The sequence below is a fragment of the Cryptotermes secundus genome, unplaced genomic scaffold, assembly GCF_002891405.2.
Source record: "Cryptotermes secundus unplaced genomic scaffold, Csec_1.0 scaffold407, whole genome shotgun sequence".
Taxonomy (NCBI): domain Eukaryota; kingdom Metazoa; phylum Arthropoda; class Insecta; order Blattodea; family Kalotermitidae; genus Cryptotermes; species Cryptotermes secundus.
In genome coordinates, this window is record NW_019741981.1 from 2,994,376 (window position 1) to 3,016,615 (window position 22,240).

Consider the following 22,240-nt stretch of genomic DNA (forward strand, 5'->3'; position numbering starts at 1 on the left):
CTTGAACCCGCGACATTCCGGCTTGCGCATAGCCCCTCAACCAACTACGCTACCGCGTGCCCCCGGAAAAATTCGAGACGAAATTAAATTCTACGTTTAGTATAGACCTCAATATTAAATACCATCCGCATCTCTCAGCATGTCTCGATACGAAATACGAATTACAATGACATTAAGCAAACTTAAATAAAAATTTCTTACCCTGAAACCAGCCAAAAGCTAGGTCAGAAATTTTGCTCTCAAATGAAGGGCCGAAAATGAGACAATATTGTGTCTGGAATCAAATGAGTTAAAAGAATAAACCTGTAATCTTATAAATATGTGTAACTACTAAGAATAATTTTATAATCCTAAATTACTACTACTACTACTACTACTACCACCACCAACACTGATACTGAAACAATAGTGACATGAGTCTGCAAATACTGCTGCTTACCCTTCAGATTTTAAAAGGTGATTTATAAAATGCACAGAACTGATATGAATTGATGAATTTAATGGGAAAGCATATATCACGATATTGATAACGATTCTTGAAATAAATAAATAAAAACCAAAATTATCACTGGTTCTGCGCAACAATTTATATAGACGTGAAACATGGTCTTCTTCTTTTTGAGGGAGTCTGAGAAATCTGCTCCATAAGAATATTTAAATCTAAGGGAGAAATAGTTCCCAATTTATAAGCCATAAATTTTATATGAAATTCTTAGGGTTACTAAGCCAAGAAGGATTGAATGATTATACAGAGAAATATATACATAACGTGTTTGGGCATCTAGAAAAAGAGGGTACTCAGGAGTCATAAGCATAAATCTAGGTATAATATGATATAGTGTGAAAACAATAGGATTGTTGTGAGACTGAATGATTTGCCACTGCGACGTTAAATGTTCCAGTCCCCATGGATACTGATGATGGTAGATAAGACTATAGGCTGTGGAATAATGAGTGCAGGAAAAACTACAGTTCTCTGAGAAATATTTCTACGACTGTCATTTTGCCCAGCACACCTCCCACACGGACTCATAACGGTCTGAGATGTGGCACGGTCAGGGTATTCTACTGGAAGCTATCAATTGGCACGGGGTATCTAATGTAGTGCCTGTCACGGTAGCCGAGCTGTCTGAGACATGAACTGTCTTCGCTAGCTCGGAAGCCGGGATCGTGGGTTCGAGTCCCCCACTAGGCATGGATGTCTTGTGTGTGTATGCGTTTATTCTGTGTTTATGTTGTCCTGTGTTTAGGTAGAGGCCTTGCGACGAGCTGATCACCCGTCCAAGGAGTCCTACCGTCTGTAAAGTGATCATGAAACTGAGAAATCAGCCCTATGAGCAAGAAGAGGAAGAAAAGAACATCTACATGACTGACTTTCATGTACATGGTGATGAATTATCCGGGACCACATAATCAGGAAATTTCGTAGTAAGCTCTTTGAAGGAAAGTTCTACGTATATCACGAAACTAGCTGACTTCGGGAATACAATATACATAATTTCACATCATACTATAAACTTCAGAATTAAGGAATGCTCACGGGTTTCTGAATATGTAATCACGTTTCGCTTTGTTAAACGAGCAACAAAGTCCTTCGTCGGTAAGTGAAGGATTGAAGATGTCACTGCAGTTATGAGCCACGCCAGCGTAGTAGCAAACTTTGAGCATCTCATGGCATGGCTGTCTGACCTGTAACAGAAGCAGAAGAATCGTGAATGTAATGCAACACAACATTGAAGAATGTTCAGGAGCGTGAATGTGTGAACGTGTGCGCACGCTGGGTGCCCGTAGAACTGCATGATCGAAAAAAATGAACGGAATTGGTTCGTCCTTGCAACATCTCTTACGGTATGTAGACAAAGGCGAAGATATGCTTAACAGGATTGTTACTGGGGATGAATCATGGGTGCATCACCACCATCCCGAATAAAGCGTGCTTCACTGCAATGGAAACATCCCAGTTCACCTTCAACGAAGAAGTTTAAGGTTATGCTTACCGAGTTGTGTGATCCTTAGGGGATGCTGTTAGCCCATTTTCAGAAGCGCGGTGAAAATATGAATTCTGCATCATACTGTGAAGTTCTGTTGAAGTTTCGGGATGAAACTCGCAGAAAACGTTCGGGTCGACTGTCAAGAGGGACACTGCTTCATCATGACAATGCCAGACCCCATACAGCCCGAGCAACTCAGGAGAGAATTAGAAAACTACAGTGGGAACTTCTTGAACATCCGCTTTACAGCCCGGACTTAGCCTCTAGCGACTTCGATCCGTTTGGTCCGCAGAAAAGACACATTTGTGGCGAACATGTTACTGATGACAAAGAAGTTGAAACGGAGGCGCGGAAATGGCTGAGACAACAGTCAAAATATTTCTGTGCTGCGGGTTTCGACGTGCTGATAAAGCGATGGGACAAGTGTATCAATGTTGGTGGATGGTATTTCGAGAAATAAGTGTTTTTTCGATGTTCGAATATTGCGTGTTTTACATTTTTCATAATTTGTTTACCGTAGCCTCATTTGCAAAATCAAAATTAAAACACGAGTAAGTTTAACTGGTTTTCATGCGCTGTGAAGCATTTTTATATTTATTGAAGAAATCTGAGTTTGGTGAGAGGTTGTGTCAATTCAAGAACAAGAAATATGGCAGTAGGTCTGCATGACACGGGGGGGGGGTGCATAATGAAGGGACTGAACTATGAGGTCACCGTGCTGTAAAGTTGTTACCTCTTAGACATTTATGCTCGTTGCAGAAGATTTTATAACGAGTCGCCACAGAAATTACAAATGTCAATTTACAATGATTCAGTAGTCATTGTTATGGCACAAAAATACTTCCTTCGTCAGTGAATGACCGAATGGGCCGACAGAACAGACAGACGTATCTCAGATTTCGAAAGAACAAATTTTGTTCCTTCGGACTGGAAGTCTGCGAGATACGATATAATAAAGTAGCATGAATTTCTAATTAAAGAGCCTAATGTCTACATATTATATAGTCCTGCCAGATATTTCAAAATTTACATACGGAATTAGGCTTAGCCAAAAAATAAACTTTCACTTGTAATGGCTCAGAGAAGATTGGAAATAAATTACATAGGCCTACAGTGTTTTACTGATCCTCATACAACTATAATTATTTTAAAAAGCTGTTGTCATGCAAGAGTAGGATGAGGTGGGCAGGTCATGTAGCACTAATGGGGGAGACGAGGAATGCGTATAGGATATTGGTGGGAAAGCCGGGAGGAAAGAGACGTAGGAAAGAGACCACAGGGACGACCAAGGCGTAGGTGGGTGGACAATATTAGAATAGATCTTAGAGAAATAGGATGGGATGGTACGGATTGGATATATCTGGTTCAGGATAGGGACCAGTGGAGGGCTCTTGTGAACACGGTAGTAAACTTTATGCTGGGAAATTCTTGATTAGCTGCAGAATTGACGGCTCCTCCAGAGGGGCTCAGCTCCATGAGTAAGTAAATAAGTTATCATGCAAGAAGGATAGGCCTGGAGGAATCTTACTTACTTACTTACTTACTCATGGAGCTGAGCCCTTCTGGATGAGCCGCCAATTGCGCAGCTACTCAAGAATTTCCCAGCATTTTATGGAACTTGAAGGTTCATTGCCGTGTTCACAAGAGCCCTCCACTGGTCCCTATTCTGAGCCAGATCTATCCAATCCATCCCATCCCATCCTGTCTCTCTAAGATCCATTCTAATATTGTCCACCCATCTACGCCTTGGTCTTCCCTGTGGTCTCTTTCCTTCTGGCTTTCCCACCAATATCCTATACGCATTCCTCGTCTCCCCCATTCGTGATACATGCCCTGCCCACCTCATCCTCCTTGACTTGATCATTCTAATTATACTTGGAGAAGAGTACAATTTATGAAGCTCCTCATTATGCAGTTTTCTCCAACCTCCTGTCACTTCATCTCTCTTCGGTCCAAATATTCTCCTCAACAGAATCTATCCGTTGAAAGTAAAATAGCTCAAGATACGTGGGTATATGCTGAGGTCTCAAATACTTACTTTCACCATAAAATTTTGGATGTTTTCCCAGCTAATAGAAGTATTATTGTTCCATTTTTTTACTGGTTTCTGGCTGTCCGAATTTTCGCAGGAATCGCTCAGTAATTTCTTGAACAATACATCTGACTCATTTCTGCAAAAAACGAGAGAGGCACATAAAGAAGATAAAAGAGGCAAATTATTTCAATACCTTGCAAATGATTGGGCCTTCTTCAAGCATTAGTCCATTCTCTTTGCGGGAAATACATACAGTTAAAGCAGAATGGAAATATTGTGACTTTCCTACAACGGATAACTCATCTCCAAAAGTTATGGAACTTTTTTTATGATAACTGCTGCTTGGAGTTTATAGCGAATATTGTTCTGGGAATTTAGTTACAGTTAATATCGGACCACGACATAGACCTGCAACTCGTACTCTGCATAAAGACGAACTAGGCCTATAACACAATCTGCATGAAGCTGAACTCGGCTTATGACTCGCACTGTGTATGATGCTCGGCTTATGACTCGCACTGTGCATGAAGCTCGGCTTATGACTCGCACTCTCCATGAAGCTGAACTCGGCTTATGACTCGCACTCTCCATGAAGCTGAATTCGGCTTATGACTCGCACTCGGCATGAAGCTGAACTCGGCTTATGATTCACACTATATGAAGCTGAACTCGGCTTATGACTCGCCTGCATGAAGCTGAGCTCGGCTTATGATTCGCACTCTGCGTGAAACTGAACTCAGCTTATGACTCGCACTCTGCATGAAGCTGAACTCGGCTTATGATTCGCACTCTCCATGAAGCTGAACTCGGCTTATGACTCGCACTCTGCATGAAGCTGAACTCGGTTTATGACTCGCCTGCATGAAGCTGAACTCGGCTTATGATTCGCACTCTGCGTGAAACTGAACTCGGCTTATGACTCGCACTCTGCATGAAGCTGAACTCGGCTTATGACTCGCACTCTGCATGAAGCTGAACTCGGCTTATGACTCGCACTCTGCATGAAGCTGAACTCGGCTTACGACTCGCACTCTGCATGAANGCATGAAGCTGAACTCGGCTTATGACTCGCACTCTGCATGAAGCTGAACTCGGCTTATGACTCGCACTCTGCATGATGCTGAATTCTGCTTATAACTTGCAAATTAAAAGAGATTAAGATAAATAAACTCATTTACTGCGCTATCTTAAAAACGCGCAAGACACAGCAGTATTGGCTGCAACTGTTTTATACCCCGCGAATTCCTGCATGATATGCTTAAGTAAGGACCAGACTTTTCATTTGCCGTTCAGTATACGTGTATGACTATATGACTGTATTATGCAGGACACAGGCAGACGTAATCCTAAGCTACATAGATCCAAATGTACGTGGTACAGGATAAGGAGAAGTCACGCACAGGAAGTATACTTTCTTTATTTAATGGTGTTCTCAGTACCTTACACTAAATAGCGTAGACTCATAAAAAAGGTAAAGCTATCCCTGTAACAGGCCATGGAGGCCCATAGGGTTGTGAGACTTCGAGGTTCCCACATTTTCTAGAGAGTCGGCTCAAAGATGGCGGTAAGTTTATCAGCCTTACGCGGCGACCGCCCTTTACTCCCCAGGAAAATTATTTAATTAATTCCTGGTACTCATTTCTGTTAGAGGCTAAGTCGAGCCCAGGACCATAGTGCGACTGGAAGAAATTGGTAAATTGAAGAAAAATTCACCTCATCTGGACTCGAAACCGCGAACTTCCGGCATATAGTATAATGCCTCAACGAACCACGCTATCCCGTGCCCGCAGCGTAGAATCGTAGGATGCTTAATGAATGACGAAGCGAAACAGATGTGGAAGAAAACGGCCGTGGCCTAATTTGAGGCTATATTCCGGAATTTGATTGAAAGGACAGAGGAAACTAACGGGAAACCTGACTCAGGTTAGTCGGTATCCTGGCCGAGATTCGAAGCGGTTACCATCCGAATACAATTAAGATGGCCCCATTTTCCTTATAAAGTAATGTTCAGATTATAAAAGAGACACGGAATAGTGACGTGTTGTTTCCATCAGCTGAATACATACGTGGATGCTTTTATTTTCTCTGCTTCAGATTTCCTGGCTTCATTCATCGTGCACAGGGTTACAGCTGGAAACGGAATGTCCACCAGCTGAGTAGTCTTCGCCGCAATAGACACGATGACTGGAGTGTCATCCCACTTGGCATACACAATCTTGATGAAGTAGCCTGCAGTCATTGTGGCCAGGATGAAGGCTATGGTCCAGAACAACCTGAAGGCAACATGACACATTTACACATGGATCACGCACACATAACCACTCTTACTTGTTAGCTGATGTTCTACAGCACTAATTAAATAACTTACTATCTTCTTAAACGTCTTGATGAATAATCACTAACTATGTTATTCACTTACTCCCTGGTAGCGCGAATTTATGATAATTTAGCATTATATACAAGACGTTCTGGCAAAAATAAATAGCCTGCTTTTCTTTGACACGACACGGACCGTACAGAAGACGACGCGTCCAGCAATTCCTCTTTTTTCTTGTATTGTACACCGAGCGGTTGCCTGGCAACGATTGAAGGATATACATACAGACACACAAACTTATTGGAGAGCCCATGAGATGGGCTCAGGTGCTATGATATACATACCAAGTTTCATAAAGATCGGTTCAGGCATTCAAAAGCTGATAAGGGGAAATACACAGACACAGGCAGGATGGAGAATGCATAAGCTTATTTTTATTCCTTTGAAATAAGGTAAGTAAGCTCCTCCCTGGCTTGATCATTCTAATTATACTTGGAGAAGAATACGAATTATGGAGTTCCTCATTATGCAGTTTTCCCCAACCGCTTGTCACTTCATCTCTCTTCGGTCAAAATATTTTCCTCAACACCCTGTTCTCAAACATCCTCAGTCTATGTTCCTCCCTTAATGTCAGAGACCAAGATTCACACCCATACAGAACCACGGGCAAAATTATAGTTTTGTATATTCTAATTTTTATGTTTTTAGACAGCAGACGAGAAGAAAAAAGGTTCTGAACTGAATGGTAGCAAGCATTAACCCAGTTCAATCTCCTCTTAATTTCCTCCTGAATCAGGTTTTGATTTGTTATCGTCGTTCCCTAATATCTGAACTGTGCTACATTTTCAAAACATCTGTTACCTGTCTTTATGTCATGATTTTGCCCTGCATTCTGGTGACGAGGCAGCAACATATACTCAGTTTTCTCTGTGTTTACTTCTAGACCAACCTCCTTAGTAACATCAATTAAAGTTTCTGTGCGCTATCTATATCGTTATTGCAGTTTTCCTTTTGAATTTTTATAATTGTCACGAGAAATTTCCCGGAGCGATTAAGAGTAAAGAGGATGAAAATTTTATTGAATAACTGGGTGTGTGTTGAGCCTATGTAAATATATGGTTTGGAGATCTAGTATGGCTTCCGTTTTTATTAGTGTTGGTGATATTTAAGCTTTTATGAGCCTGTATCCGCTAAAGGACGAATTTTATGTAGAAATAATATTTGTCATTCTTAACATGTAGTTGAACAGAAAATCTGACGTGCAGAGAGACGAATAGACTAAGAGGTAGTTTCAGAGAAGGTAAATCGGGCCGATTATACACAACACTAAGGCAGGACGATTAGATGAATAGCTATATGGACAGATAGAGAGATAGGAACATATACCGACTGAGTCAGAGAGACGTATTGATGGATGGACGGACATGTAGGCATATACATCGGCGGACAGATAGGCAGATAGTAGACAGAGCGGTTGATATCGTAAAGTTTGTTTATATACCTTTCAAGAAAGTGCAGCCGTTTGTCACCAATATATTTGAGGCCATGCAAGGTACTCCTGTCACAGAATTCGTTGAAAAGCTCAGCACACGTCGTGCAGCTGCAAGTGGGGACGGTGTGGTTGATGTGGTTGATGTGGAGGTGGCCATGTTGAGGGTGTTGTACATTTCTGAAGGTACCGCGGCCACCGTCTGCAATAAATAATCGCATACACTTACAGGTCGCCGAATGTGTCACTTCTGTCTCATTTTCAAAATGGTAATATTTTGGCTCTCGGCCAGATGATTCGCTGTTCTTCCTTTAAGCGGACCCATCGTCACTATGGCACAGCGCGTTAATGGTGGAGAAGGAGCCCAAGTGTGGTGGGCTCAGCTGTAATCTCGGGCAGCAGACATGGGCTGGGGTTGAGAGTACGTCTATTAAACACGAAATTCATGAACCGAAACCGCGTTGAGAAACTGACACACTCTGGTCATGAAGGAATTACTCGTGTTAGGGAGTGTTTCGTGTTTCTATGAGTCTACCACTGGACCCTGACCTAGGCCAGTTAAATCCGGCCAATAACTTATCGTTTTTTACAGATAATTTCATATTTCAATTGCCTAGGTCATGTCAAAGAATCCTCCAAAGTCTGATTGTGGCATTTCGTAACATGGTTATATCATTTAGGGAGGTTGTTAGTCGCCCACCCAAATCAAAGATTGGAGGATCTCCCTGTTCAGCTATCAGTGTCTGCCTAATGAACGTATTCCCAGTTATTCTGCATATCCACAGACCTCTTCCACCGTCCGCAATCCAAGGACGTGCTACGCCGTGGTGACAAGGGGCCCACTTCAACACAAAAAAATTATAGTTTGATACGATGAGGTCGGAAAATTTGTACTAGATTTTGTTTGGAAAAAATTATAAATTCATAGATATCTAATTTTCTGGCTGATCATATGATAAATATTTTTTATTTTATACCTGTGGCCTTCATATTAGAGATGGATTTGTTCATCACAAGTCAAACGTTCGGAGGCAAATTATTCTTCCATATTTTTTTTGTTCTCTGCATTTCTGAGTAAAATCTACTTTGACCATAGGTCCGGCAGTTAGTCACCTGCTACGCACCGCGGCCACCGGGGTGCGATCACAGGTCAGGTCATGTAGGATATGTTATGGTCGAATTGGTTCTGGGGTAGATTTTCTCCGACAAATAATGTAAATAGCAAATGTCTTGTTTTATAACCTAGAAAGTGTATAGTACTTAAAGAAACAAGTGATGCATACAAGTAGATCTCACTATGCATTACACCACATATGGTCTCTTGGCAACAGATAGACAGGCAGATCCATAGAATAAGGGGAGACTGGTGGTTTTAATTTTGCTTAGACATACAGAAAATTTAACTACAAGTTGTAGGCCGATACAAATTAGGCCGCCAGAATTATGGAAAAACTGGAACACCAAACAAGGGTCGGATAATTTAATTTGAAAGAGGATTGAGCATACACAAGTTACGAATATTAATATTGTTCACATAAGAATTATTACTAAAGAAGACGTGTCTGAGTAAATCTGTCGCGACCTTTATTGCGTATCTTTGATCAGAGAAATGTTTCCGAAAAAAACCATGCGTTTCGTGTGTTCTCTCCATTCCATCAAAACTGGAGCAAGCTTAACAAGAAAAGTCAATTGAAACATTCGCTTCGTGTCAAACCTTGTCACCTGCGTTCGTTATGTACACTGTTACCCACACACACCCCAAAAAGATCCATTATTCACGGGAAATAATTTGTCAGACACATAGGTTTTATATTCTCGGAAACATTTCGCGTGACAGACAGGTAAAAGGAATGTGAGAACAGGGGGAAGTCCTCTTATAAATTAGTAATATTCAGGTCAATGTTTCTCAAAAATATGCAGTGTCCGAACTGACGGAAGAAAATTACCATTTAATATTAATATTAATTCCTATGAATGTTCAATTGATTTGATAAATTTGCAACGCATTCGCAAATGCTTAGATAAAACCGACGCTCCTTCCGCCACATTTGTCTCGTCAGAATTTACGTTGTCGCCCTCGGGCTAATTTCAATAACTAGAAATTATGTTATATTTTAGCGTCCTGTTGCACTGATTTTCATGCATGAAATGTATAGAGTGGCCGTCTTGCAGTGCACTCAATTTCACCTGTCACTTCACAACATGTTTTGGCAACACAGTGCCATCATCAGGTGTCCCAATTACGTCAATCTATTGCAACACTCGCAGCTAAGAAGGGAACACACATCACAAGACGCTGTTTACACAGAAAATAAGAAAAACGACCCCGTAGTGAACGAACCGCATGCAAGTTTTAATTAAGACAAATAAGATGAATTATCTTAACAAGTTTTAGCGAGTGTAAATTTATCATAGTTGACAAATACGGACTTTTTAAATACTTTTTTAATGGTGTTGTGAAAACATATGAGGGCAAGCAATGCAATAGATTGACGTAATTGGGACACCTGATGATGGCACTATGTTGCCGAAACATGTTGTGAAGTGACAGGTGAAATTGAATGCACTACAAGACGGCCACTCTATACATATCATGGCTGAAAAACTAGAAGTTATATAGTAGTTGTAGTAATTACAGAATCAAGAAAAAAATATGTATTTTGTGAGGACTATACCACACATTTTTCTGTAGCTAGAGGGTCCGGTGTCGAAGGGTAGAAAGAAAAGTAAAGTTATCCCTGTAACAGGCCGTGGAGGCCCATAGGGCTGTGAGACGTCCAGGCTCCCACAGTTTCTAGACAGCCTGCTCATAGATGGGGGTAAGTTTGTCAGCCTTACGCGCCGGCCGCCCTTTATCCCCCAGGAAGCGTCCTGGTACTCATTTTTGTTAGAGGCTGAGTCGACCCTAGTGTTGTAGTGCGGCTGGAAGGATTAGCTAAATTGAAAAATCCATTGACTTCATCGGGATTGATAAATTAATGAGTTGAAATCTATTAGGAATGAAAGAGTCTTGGCCTCTTTGGGGTACTAGTCCTGCACTTGGCTGGAGGAACTGAGAGAAAACATGAAAACCTCAGTCGGGAGAGCGGAGATTCGAAACGAGCACCTCCCGAATAATAGCATTACCGCTTGAGGAGACGATAGTTTCTGTAAGTGTAGGAAGCTACCTCCGAGCTCCTGCGTCTGCACAGCAAAGCAGCGTCGCTCTTGATTCTGACATTGTCCCATGAGGAGATTCAGGAACGTGAGTAGTATTGTCTTTGATTTGCCTCGCCATAGCTCAAGCGGGCTTCCCACCGCGGCGGCCCGGGTTCGATCCTGGGTCTGGTCAAGTGGGATTTGTGGTGCACAAAGAGGCGCTGGGGAAGGTTTTCTCCGAGTACTTCGGTTTCCCCTGCCAATCTTCATTCCACCAATTGCTCCACAATCACCCTCACCTGGGCCGCGCCGTAGCTCAAGAGGTTAGTCGCTGGCTTCCCACCGCGGCGACCCGGGTTCGATCCCGGATCTGGTCAAGTGGGATTTGTGGTGCACAAAGAGGCGCTGGGGTAGGTTTTCTCCGAGTACTTCGGTTTCCCCTGTCAATCTTCATTCCACCAATTGCTCCACATTCACCCTCACCTATCATCTGGGACTGGTACAATAGGCAAGAAGTGGCCGCAGTACAAGGGACTTAGTCCCACCCCACTAGCAATAAAAAGGGACATATGAAGATATTCAGAAATGTATGAAATTATTGTATGTGCTTTACTTACTGTCCGGAACGGACTTCGCGTCTATCACCATTGCATAACACTAAATGAAATGGCGACTGAATAGAGAATCGAGAAGGATATGAGAGAAAGTGGTCATTGCCTATTTTAAACACTATCACATCATTTGCCTGGAGAGACTGACAGGAACTCACAGAAAAGTATATTAGAATAGCTGTTCCGCTCCGATACATGTCTATTGGGTTACTTGAATAATCTTCTTATTAATTATCGGCTATTGTTGTCTGACCTTAACCAAAATTGAATTGTATCTGTGAATGTTCTGCAAAACTCCAAAATGTCGTGAAAATAGAATTACTGGGGGTTTGGACCTTGTCCATCGCCCTGTATTCTAGAAACTAGAAACTACGTTTTCGAAACTGGATTTGTTTCCGCCCTCAAGTGATTTGGGGAAGACACCTCTTTAGGGTCCCTTAGAAAGAATGGAAATCGGTTCTGCGGTTCTCATTTGTGAGGCTAAAAGGTGATTTTTTTTTTCTAATTTACTCTGCAGGCACCACGAAAAGAAAGAATAAAAATAAAAAGTTTTAGTGGATTTCTGACTTGTGATATTGTCACATGTAGGCCTCTAAGAGTTTAGGCTATGTATTTTCTATTTTGTAACAAGCACACAGAAACGGAAACACTTTTAGTTCCGAAGGGAATTTTCTTCTGGGATATAACGCCATGTAGTGTGCTGAAAGTCAACCGATGTTTCAAGTTACTCGCCATTTGCTTACTCTTCGACTCTGAAGGGGGAGGTGATATGTTCCTCTGAAACGTTGGTTGACTTTCAACAGACTACAAGGCGTTATATCCCATAAGATAGTACTCTTCTTAACCACCGCTCTGAGAACCTTAAATCCTACATTTTCAGGTTCCTTGGTGTTCCGCTATAGACGAGTTTTACTGTAACCGCTTACCAAAGTGAAAATTACCGAGGCCGCCGCCGATCGTGTGGATCTGTTGCCTGTACTGCAGCCCATGGTCACGTCTTCTGGCATGGTTATCTCCCCTTATGGTATGCTCCATAACCATGTAGTGATCTCCAGCTTTCTTCAGCCTGTCTTCTGCTCGACCCTCCGAGTTCATCTCCTGTAACTAAATGACAGGTTATCACAGTGGTACAAAGTAGGGCTTTTGTATTTGAAATCTCTGCAGTTACGCCTGCTACACGGAATGTCTTTATTTTCCGTCAAGCCCTATGAGAAAAATCGAGATAAAACTTTAAGTTATTTGTACTTAATCTTGGGGTTTTAGGGGTGATTTCAGTAGCTCAGATATATGGCGTTGCGTGATAAGATGATTAACGTTCGGCCCACAACTCTGTCCGCCTCAAAACAGCACTGGCAAAGAGTGACGTCTGCGCTATCCACTCGAAATGACAATGGCCGATAGTCATGTGTTGGCCAGCTGCGTTGCCAGTTATGTATGTTTTACCTGCGAACACTGTTCCATTGCAATAACATTACCGAATGAATTTTCACGCCTCGAAATTTGGACTTTAAATCAACATCTGACAACAGTGTTACATTCTTTCGTCCGAGTTAGGAGTTGGTATGTCACATCAAGAGGAGGCAGGGATAAGTAAATAGCGGCTACACTGAAGTGAACAGTTAATTGGAAATGATCTGAAAGGAAGTGATCATAATGTCTCAGGAATTTTCTGCAAGGACTGAGGTAAACCAGGAGGCATAACAAATAACCTCAAACAGGAAAGGAGTTTTTTTTCGGTCTAGACATGAACTAGGGATCTCCCGAATACGAAACAGGAATGCTAACCACTCAGCTGCGACGTTCGGCACTTATAGCTTCTGCAAGAGGCTTCTGCCTCTCCTCTCCATGTCCTTCCACATCAGTGAGTCGTATGAGAGTGTAGTTTTTCACGGCACTGTGTTTTTGGGGATGAAACGCCGCATATGAAAGGACGAAGCTGTCGAAGTTTCAGAGGAACACACTGTCTTTGTCTTCTGTGCATAGGATGGGAGACAGTTTTTTCAAAGTTTCGGAAACTTCGAATTATACGCATTTATACTGAAGGTTTCCAATATTGTCTTCTTACTTCATTCCAAGCTAGATAACTTCTACAGTTGAAACAGCGTCTGTAAGTAATCTAGGAATGAATCAGCCAGTCAACCAGTCAACTAGAATCTAAATGGCAGAGATTATTTTCATGTAAAATTTTTTCGACCTATTCTGAAGTAGATTTCCGCGCTTACAAATGTGTTATAATATGAACTACACGTATTGAAACCTGTTACAGAACTGAAGGTTTGCAGCATCAGGTATTTGATAAAGTATTCTTAAGCAGAGTCGACGTAAATTATGTTTTCTGGTACTGACTCCAAGATTCTGGTCGGGCCAGTGCTGTAGGAGAACAATTTTAAACTATTTCAGTAACGAAATATTTTCTTGGTGGCTCAGCGTGGTAGCCTATTTCAAAAGACTCTGGATTCGATCTCAGCAGTCACAATAATGTAGAAATGTACAGTAATATCACATCTGCCAGCATGATAACCACTCGTCTGGAGACAGAAGTCTTTTATATCAATTATTACGATGGCATAAAGCCACATGAAATTTAAAGGGGAAAGTTTTGCTGCCATCAGTGTCAACGAATTTGAGGCATCTGGTGAGAAAATGTTCCAGTGCGCCGCGATTTTTTCCTGTCCCTTGAAGAGGTCATGCCAAAGCACCCCGAAGTGTGGATGGCTGGATAAATGGACTTATAGTGCTGAGACGTGGATTGTTATCAGGGGACAGGTTTATATTAGGTAGGTAAAAGTAAAGTTGTCCCTATGCTTAACTAATTAAGCATCACGCCATGAAGGCGTATGAGGGAGTGGATAACTTAATAGCAATACAATTGCGAAATAACACTTACCGAATTCATACAGGGTTTTGGTGGGAAATCCAGAAAGAAGGAGACGCACGACAAAGACCACTAGAGAGAAACCTAGACGTAGGTGGGAGGAAAATAATAAAGTCGATAAATGATACAAACTCCGTCACAAGTGCAAACAATATATATTATATGTCTGATCTTGTTCTCTTCTACACTACATGTTTCGGCCTCTAACGGCCATCATCAGGTGTATACTCTTACGTTGCTGCCAAACTGAACCCAGTCTAAAATTTAACATTTAAAAAACACATTGTTATTTTCTTCGTTATTATCAACATCTACCTCGTTGATATCTGTCGTTGATATTTATCGTGTAGAGTGCAACAGGATGCTTAAATATAATATTGTAAAAAGTCGATCTTAAATAATGGGATAGGATGGCATGGGGTAGATTCTTTTGGCTCGGGATAGGGACTAGTGGCGAGGTCTTGTGGACATGGCAATGAACCGTCGATTTTCGTAAAATGTAAAATGCTTAAGTGAGCAACTGATATAATATGTCCTTATTTATACATACTGCTATGAAATATGACTCCTGACACACACACAGACACACACACACACATATATATAGGCGGAATAAGAGGAGTGTTGATCTTTTTTGTGTAGGTGAGTCAAAAAGTCTGCGATGATTTACTTTAAAGCTTGTGCCGGCTGCACTGTTTACTTTGCGCGCATGTAGAAGAACGAACTTCCTACGTAATTGCGAAATAATTTCGACCTTTACCCGGCAGCTTTATTGCCAGCTCAGCAGTTATATGGTCCCTCCTCTTTCCATGCGTATCAAAGAAGAACAGCGTGCAGACACATGATTTTTGTGGCCTGAAGATGTACCAGGGTCAGAAATTCTTCGCTGACTTTCAACACAGTATGGAACCCGTGTTTTACCGCAGAGAAGTGTGTACGAATGGATAAGCATGTTCAAAAGCAGTAGCACAGAACTATTTGCGGTATGGGTCCCAGAATGACTTGCAGGAGAACGCAAGTACAACGGTTTGACAATCTGCCAAGGCCTATTGAATCTATAGTAACAAAGGAGACGTTTTTTAGACGCATTATCGCTGAGGACGAGACATGGATGCACCGTTATGCTCCATAAAGCAAACTCTAGAGCACTGGATGGAAACACGTGACATGGCCAATCAAAAGGAATCTCAAAACTGAACCAATGGTGAGAAAATCGATTACACATTTTTTATACAAAAGGGCCCTCTTTGGAACACTACCAAGAGTGGGAAGAACAGTAAAAAGTGTCCGTTATAGTGAGATGATTCGGGACTAGCTGAAACCAATTACTCCAACCAGACGCCGAGGTCTCTTGTGGAAATGCGTTCCAATGTTGCACGATAATGTCCGTCCGCACACTGCTACTCACTCCGCTGAAGTTTGAGGTGTAGAAGAATCCTTTGTATAGTCTTGATCTGGCTCCTGATCCTCATTTGTTTGGCTCCCTCAGAGACGCTCTGAGAGCCTGTCACTTCACCAGTGACCAAGAAGTGAAAAATGCGGTGCTTGCGATGCTTCTCACTCATCAACACGTGAAGAAGCTTGTGGACTGCTGGGCTAAGTGTGTTGAGACGGACGGGGATTATGATTTTCAAAGAATGCATCTTGTTGTGTTATTCTATATAACTTGGTTTCCTTCTCGGCACAACAACTATCAAAATCTTATTCATATCTCACTGTGAATAGTGAGTTTATTGGTCTTAATACTATGGCAATGCGCTACATTTTTCAGCTTATAAAGTCATCATCAGGCAGTACACATTAACGAATATTCTTAAACTATTGAATTGCGCTTTATTTATGAATTAATTTTTCTCCTTTGGCGCTACAGCCCCAATATGGGCCTTGGCCTACCTCCATGAAACTCTCCGTTTCACTTCGGTTTACTAGATCTTAGACATTCGGTAGGACACCTCGGGTGGGTAATCTGCACGTCGTAAGGCCTCTACCTTTACACAAGCAGAGAAAAACGCGCGCCCGCGCGCACACACACACACACACACACAAACACCAGAGGTTCATGCCCTGAGTGGGATTCGAACTCACGATACAGGCTTTCGAGCGAGCGAAGACAGTGTATGCTTTGGACCGCTCGGCTACCGTCACCGGCTTATATATGAATTCATATATTACAATATATACTACAATACAATTCATATATATTACAATATAATGACTATCAATATACGCACTTGATTTTCTATTCAGCTAATATATTCACACTTCTATTATACTGCTGCCAGCTTGTTATATTCTTACATTCACTTCAGCCGGTATGTTATGTACTTACATTCACTTCTGCCAGCTTTTTATGTACTTATGTTCACTTCTTCCAGCTTTTTATGTACTTACATTCACTTCTGCCAGTCTGTTATGTATTTATGTTCACTTCACATACGCCGTAAGCAAAGTGTAATACAAAATTTTCTAGAAATAATATGCAGAAAACGCTGTTGGAATATAGTAGGGCTACAGATACACACAGCCTCAAAATTATGATTTAAGACGCTTATTAAATTTTTAACCACGTTGTATCAACTAACGTGTTCTTTGGCGTTAGTGATTAATTGTAGAGTCTCTGAGTTGTAATTTAGTAGGAGAACTTGTGAGAGGCAATGCTTAATGTTTATAGTTTGCTTTTAGTTAGGATATGAAATTTCACATGGGAATTGTGAAGAAGATTGTGAAGGTGAGATTCGGAGCAGGTTCGCCAACCGTCTAAGGTATTCATTAATATGAGTTTTTTGTGATGAACGTGAATGTCAGAAGTTGCATATACATGTACATATTCACCTGTTCGGCCATCGGATGTCACGACAGTTGAAATATTGCATGATAACTTAGCAAAAATGAAGTCTTGTAATTGGACTCTTGCGTGGATATACATACTTCATCAAAACCCTAAGTTATCAAGATTGTCTGAATCTTTCTAACGTAAAAGTTACCCAGGGGCCCTAAGACATGTTCTTGCAAACACAGAGCAATTAATAATTTATTTCTTGCGATCTTTTGCATTTACTCAGTGACCCATCCTGTAAACCAGTGGTGAACGATCAATAATGGAAGGTGGGTAATTTGGAAAGATCAAGACATCAACAGAGCCTCAAGCCATTCTTACAATAATATTTCTATCTTCAGAGATGACTACCTGACCTGGTTTCCGATTTATTTCTTTATTATAACCACACTGTTTTATTATACTCACCCGATATCATTCAGTTTTTATACCAAATCATACCGCTATCTTCTAAGATCGCTGTATACTTACAAGACAAAGTATCCAGCTCTTAACAACGGTATTGCTGTCTTCAAAGACTTATGTACCTAACGATTTCTTTCTTTCTAATGTCCATAACAGTGTCTTCATGAGCCGTTACTTCTTAACCCGACAACCTGGTCAAAAAGTATAGTGAGAATATGTGAACATCTCGATACTACATTTGCAAGGGTAAGAAGTTAGTTGCCATCAAGATATGTTCCTTCGGCATGTACTTACTTATTCCGCCGTTCCTGGCAGTGCTGAAAGCACCTCTCAGGCCACGTCTTTTAATCAACAACAGCTGTCCTGTTGCCCTATTTTCAATTGTTTACACAGTGGAATCTTTCTCCTTTCTATTTTCGTTATTATGAGTCGTAAGCAAGAAATTGATACAGGAAGCCAACTGGCGAATATGTGGTCACTTCTCTTGTGCCTCCGTTCATCTAAAAATTCTCATAATTTATGTCGAATGAATGAATTCGATGTCTTGATGAATTTCCCTTTCACCGAATACCCACCTTAGCGATCTTAAACAAAGAACTGTATCGGCATGTACTTACTTATTCCGCCGTTCCTGGCAGTGCTGAAAGCACCTCTCAGGCCACGTCTTTTAATCAACAACAGCTGTCCTGTTGCCCTATTTTCAATTGTTTACACAGTGGAATCTTTCTCCTTTCTATTTTCGTTATTATGAGTCGTAAGCAAGAAATTGATACAGGAAGCCAACTGGCGAATATGTGGTCACTTCTCTTGTGCCTCCGTTCATCTAAAAATTCTCATAATTTATGTCGAATGGATGAATCCGATGTCTTGATGAATTTCCCTTTCACCGAATACCCACCTTAGCTATCTTAAACAAAGAACTGTATCATGGAGCTTCAACACGTAATGTACATTACTTTCTGACTTTGAACATATTAAGGCTGACAACGTCCGCTTAATGGAAGGAAGCAACTGCCATCAATTTGGCTTTGCTACGCACTTGGAGACCTGTTTTCAGTGATGGCGATAAAGCAGTTTTCTATTATGATGACTATTACTCAGTTTCGAGGTTATAATTCGTTGCCTGTTGTGATATTCGTAATAGGTTTCCATCGGTTTCTGCACATTCAAGCAGATCGTAATTCACATGTTAGGAGTTTATTTCCGTTCATTCTTCACCGCCTCTGTGGTCTAGTGGTCAGATTTCCTGGCTACAGATCCAGAGGTCCTGGTTCGATTCCCGGCGCTACCAGATTTTCTGAGAAGTTGTGGGTCTAGAACGGAGTCCACACAGCCTCCTGAGGATAATTGAGGAGCTATTTCAAGTAAATAGCGGCTCCAGTCTAGAAAACCGAAACTAACGACCGTGGGGATTCGTTGCGCTGACAACGCGACATCCTCTATCCGCTAAAGTTAGCACTAATTTCGCCGACAAGCGGTGGTCGCTTCGTCGGTATAGTTCGCTTGAGGGCTAAAACCACAGAGTTCTTCTTGCTTCAGTAGTTGCGGAACAGACTGGCTTTAGGCGCGACTGCTCCCCAAATGTTCGGTTAAAATAGCCTGATATGAGCCGTAGGTAACGTCTACTTCTTCAGCCGCTTTACTAAATGTCTGTCTTATTTCATTTCTTACGAAAAATACTAATTTGGGCTAAAAATATCGTTCCTACTGTTTCCTTACTTTCGTCAATTATTCGTCCCTTTCAAGAACGACGTATCTGCTACGAATTAATTAATTCGCATAGTGGGAGGTGGAGTCCAGCTGAGTCCACTCGGCACGTCGGCCACTGATTGGCCTATTGTACCTGCCCCGGGTGATTATGATGATGGAGATTTGGTGGAATGAAGATTGGCAGGGGAAACCAAAGTATTAGGAGAAAACCTGCCCAGCGCCAGTTTATCCACCACAAATCCCACTTGATCAGATCCGAGCTCTAACCCGGACCGCCGCGGTGGGAAGCCAGCTACTAACAGCTTGAGCTATGGCGCGGCCTTATCTGCTACGAAAGTCGTTGTCATCTCGTTGTTGCATGTTAAAATGTTATCTCCAACAGCTGATACGTCTCTGTTGCCATTTTTGCAGTGTTCACGTACACGTACTTCAACGCACGCACTGACTGCACTGTGCTGCATCGGCAAATCGACACCTCACAAAACGCTCTGAAGTTCAACGCAGGCTTCTAGCGACTGAAGCAGTGAAATGAGCTGTAAACACGCCTAGCCATGGAATAACGTGTTAGGACACGTCTATCACAGTCCGATCTCTGCGCAGTGCAGTTTTACCTGAGATAATGAATTAAGTCTCCATACTTTTTGATCAAGGGAGCACGAGGTAGCGTAGCAGGTTGAGGCACTATGCTGCAAGCCAGAAGGTCGCGGGTTCAAATCCCGATGAGATAATGGGATTTTTCAATTGACCTAACCCTTCCAGCCGCACTATGGCCCTGAGGTCGACTCAGCCTCTAACACAATTGAATACCAGGAATCTTCCTGGGGGGTAAAGGGCGACGGGCGAGTAGGGCTGACCTCAGCGCCATCTGTGAGCTGATTGTCTAGATCTAGAAAATGTGGGAGCCTCAACGTATCACAACTCTATGTGCCTTCAAGCCTTATTATACGGATGTCTTTACCTTTTTTACCTTTTACTTTTTATCAGACCTCAATCCATTCTTTTTGCCACAGTGCGAGCTAATAAGATTGTAATATCTTAACGAATTATTTTACCACTCTTTGTTCTTAAAATATCCTGTTATTTCCCATGAACATCAAATGGACTTAATTACCTGGTTCCTTATTCCATTACTATTTATAGTACGGTTTAACAAGGTCATAAACTGGGATATCTTCTTAAGATTTGAGGCTTTCACGGCGGTGACTATGAAGAAAGCAGTCTTCTGGGATTTGGTACCGTGTATATGTGGTGTTAACCGACGTTTCGGAGGAACGTATCGCCCCCATCTTCAGGGTAGAAGAAAAAGTATAAGAAATCTGCAGACAGTCTGCTTTACCGTTTCTCACGGTGTTGTCGCTTGCAGATTTCTTATACTTTTTCTTCTACCCTGAAGATGGGGGCGATACGTTCCTCCGAAACGTCGGTTAACACCACATATACACGGTGCCAAATCCCAGAAGACTGCTTTCTTCTGGGATATCTTCGTCGGTATAGCGACCAGGACTCGGGTTCGAGGACCGAAGGATCGGGATTGTGTTATTGGCAGGGATAAGCGACTTTCTCTTCTCCACAGTACCCGTGCCAGTTCTGGGATCCACCTATCCAATGAGTATTGGCGCTTTGTCCATGGATATAAAGCGACCGAAGAGCGAATCTGACCACCCAGCTCCATCTGGCTGGGGCCACACAAGGGCACTAAATGCATCCATTGTAAAGAACGTCGTGACGTCCGTTGTAGAAATACACAAGAGAGGCGAATGCTACGCTTTCTTCTGGCTCCATTGCAGACAAAAAACTACGCACCGCATTCTGCAGCTGTGTGGTGTCCTCAGCAACGTCCGTCATAAAGTACGTTCGTTACAACGGACGCATTTTGTGCGCTCCTGTGGCCCCAGCTTAATGCCGAGTTATGTATCCATATACGCGGAGTTATACCTCTGATTCCCCCCACCCTCCCACACACAAATCTTAATGGCGCGATGTTTAATAAAGCAGAGGAAAACTTTTTTATTTTAAGATGCCTATGCACTTACACACGAGAACTTGTTCCGTTTTTACATTCACAGTGTGTTTTTAACAACCTCGTAAGATCTCCAAGTAATTGCCGGATGATTTATTTCGTTAACACCATAGTGCTATCTTCTGAAATCGCCAGTGTCTTACCTGATTATCTGCTCCATTCTAGTTACCATTACCGACGCGCTATTACTAGTTGAAGTTGCCATTTCTCTTTATGGATGCAGTAATCTCTGCGATTTCTTCCACATTAATGGCCTGCAACTCGTTATAGCACACTTTTGGTTCACTAGTCAATACCTGAACACACAAAAGCAATAATGTCAGGTTACTTAGTGGCTGTTTTATCACACGATAGCAGGAGTAACTGAACTACACGCAAGGCCGTATCGGTTAGCATCGCGTCCATATACAAATCTGTGACCTGTCACTTTGTGGAAGTTGCATTACTGTCAGAGGAAACGAACTTATTAAAAGCTCTTTATGTTAGAACGGCGATTTCTACGGTTCCGAAAGACCGTAACTTCACACATTTTAGTCCTGCATCGGGATATCACTGCTGCACTGTGTAAACACACATTTCACGTTAGAATGCTGGAATCCACGTGAAGTGTTTTGTTATAGTATATCACATAAATAAAGAAGTCTGAAAATTGGCATGTAAAAAGTTTTGTGGAGTGATTTCTAGATGTTTTATTGTATAATTTCATACTGCATTATGAGAGACGTTGTTTTCTGTTCAGTAATATATCTGAAGCTCTTGCAGAATCATATTTGGCGGAAGTCTCTAAGCCCCACCAGCTGTGTTTCAAAGGAA

The 22,240-nt window shown here is 41.9% G+C and overlaps 1 protein-coding gene across 1 annotated transcript in view; it reads right to left on the reverse strand.

Moving 5' to 3' along the window:
* Positions 1 to 21,603, reverse strand: part of LOC111872953 (pickpocket protein 28) — a 32,686-nt gene extending 11,083 nt beyond the window's left edge. Inside the window, exons 1-7 of the mRNA XM_023867272.2 lie at positions 21,571 to 21,603; positions 14,469 to 14,540; positions 12,508 to 12,685; positions 7,845 to 8,034; positions 6,093 to 6,299; positions 4,030 to 4,162; positions 1,541 to 1,689 (exon numbers count right to left, since the gene is read on the reverse strand). Of these exons, the coding sequence (XP_023723040.2) occupies positions 1,541 to 1,689; positions 4,030 to 4,162; positions 6,093 to 6,299; positions 7,845 to 8,034; positions 12,508 to 12,685; positions 14,469 to 14,477 (866 nt within the window). The 5' untranslated portion in view covers positions 14,478 to 14,540; positions 21,571 to 21,603. The remainder of the gene's footprint in view (positions 1 to 1,540; positions 1,690 to 4,029; positions 4,163 to 6,092; positions 6,300 to 7,844; positions 8,035 to 12,507; positions 12,686 to 14,468; positions 14,541 to 21,570) is intronic.
* Positions 21,604 to 22,240: the final 637 nt, after the last annotated feature.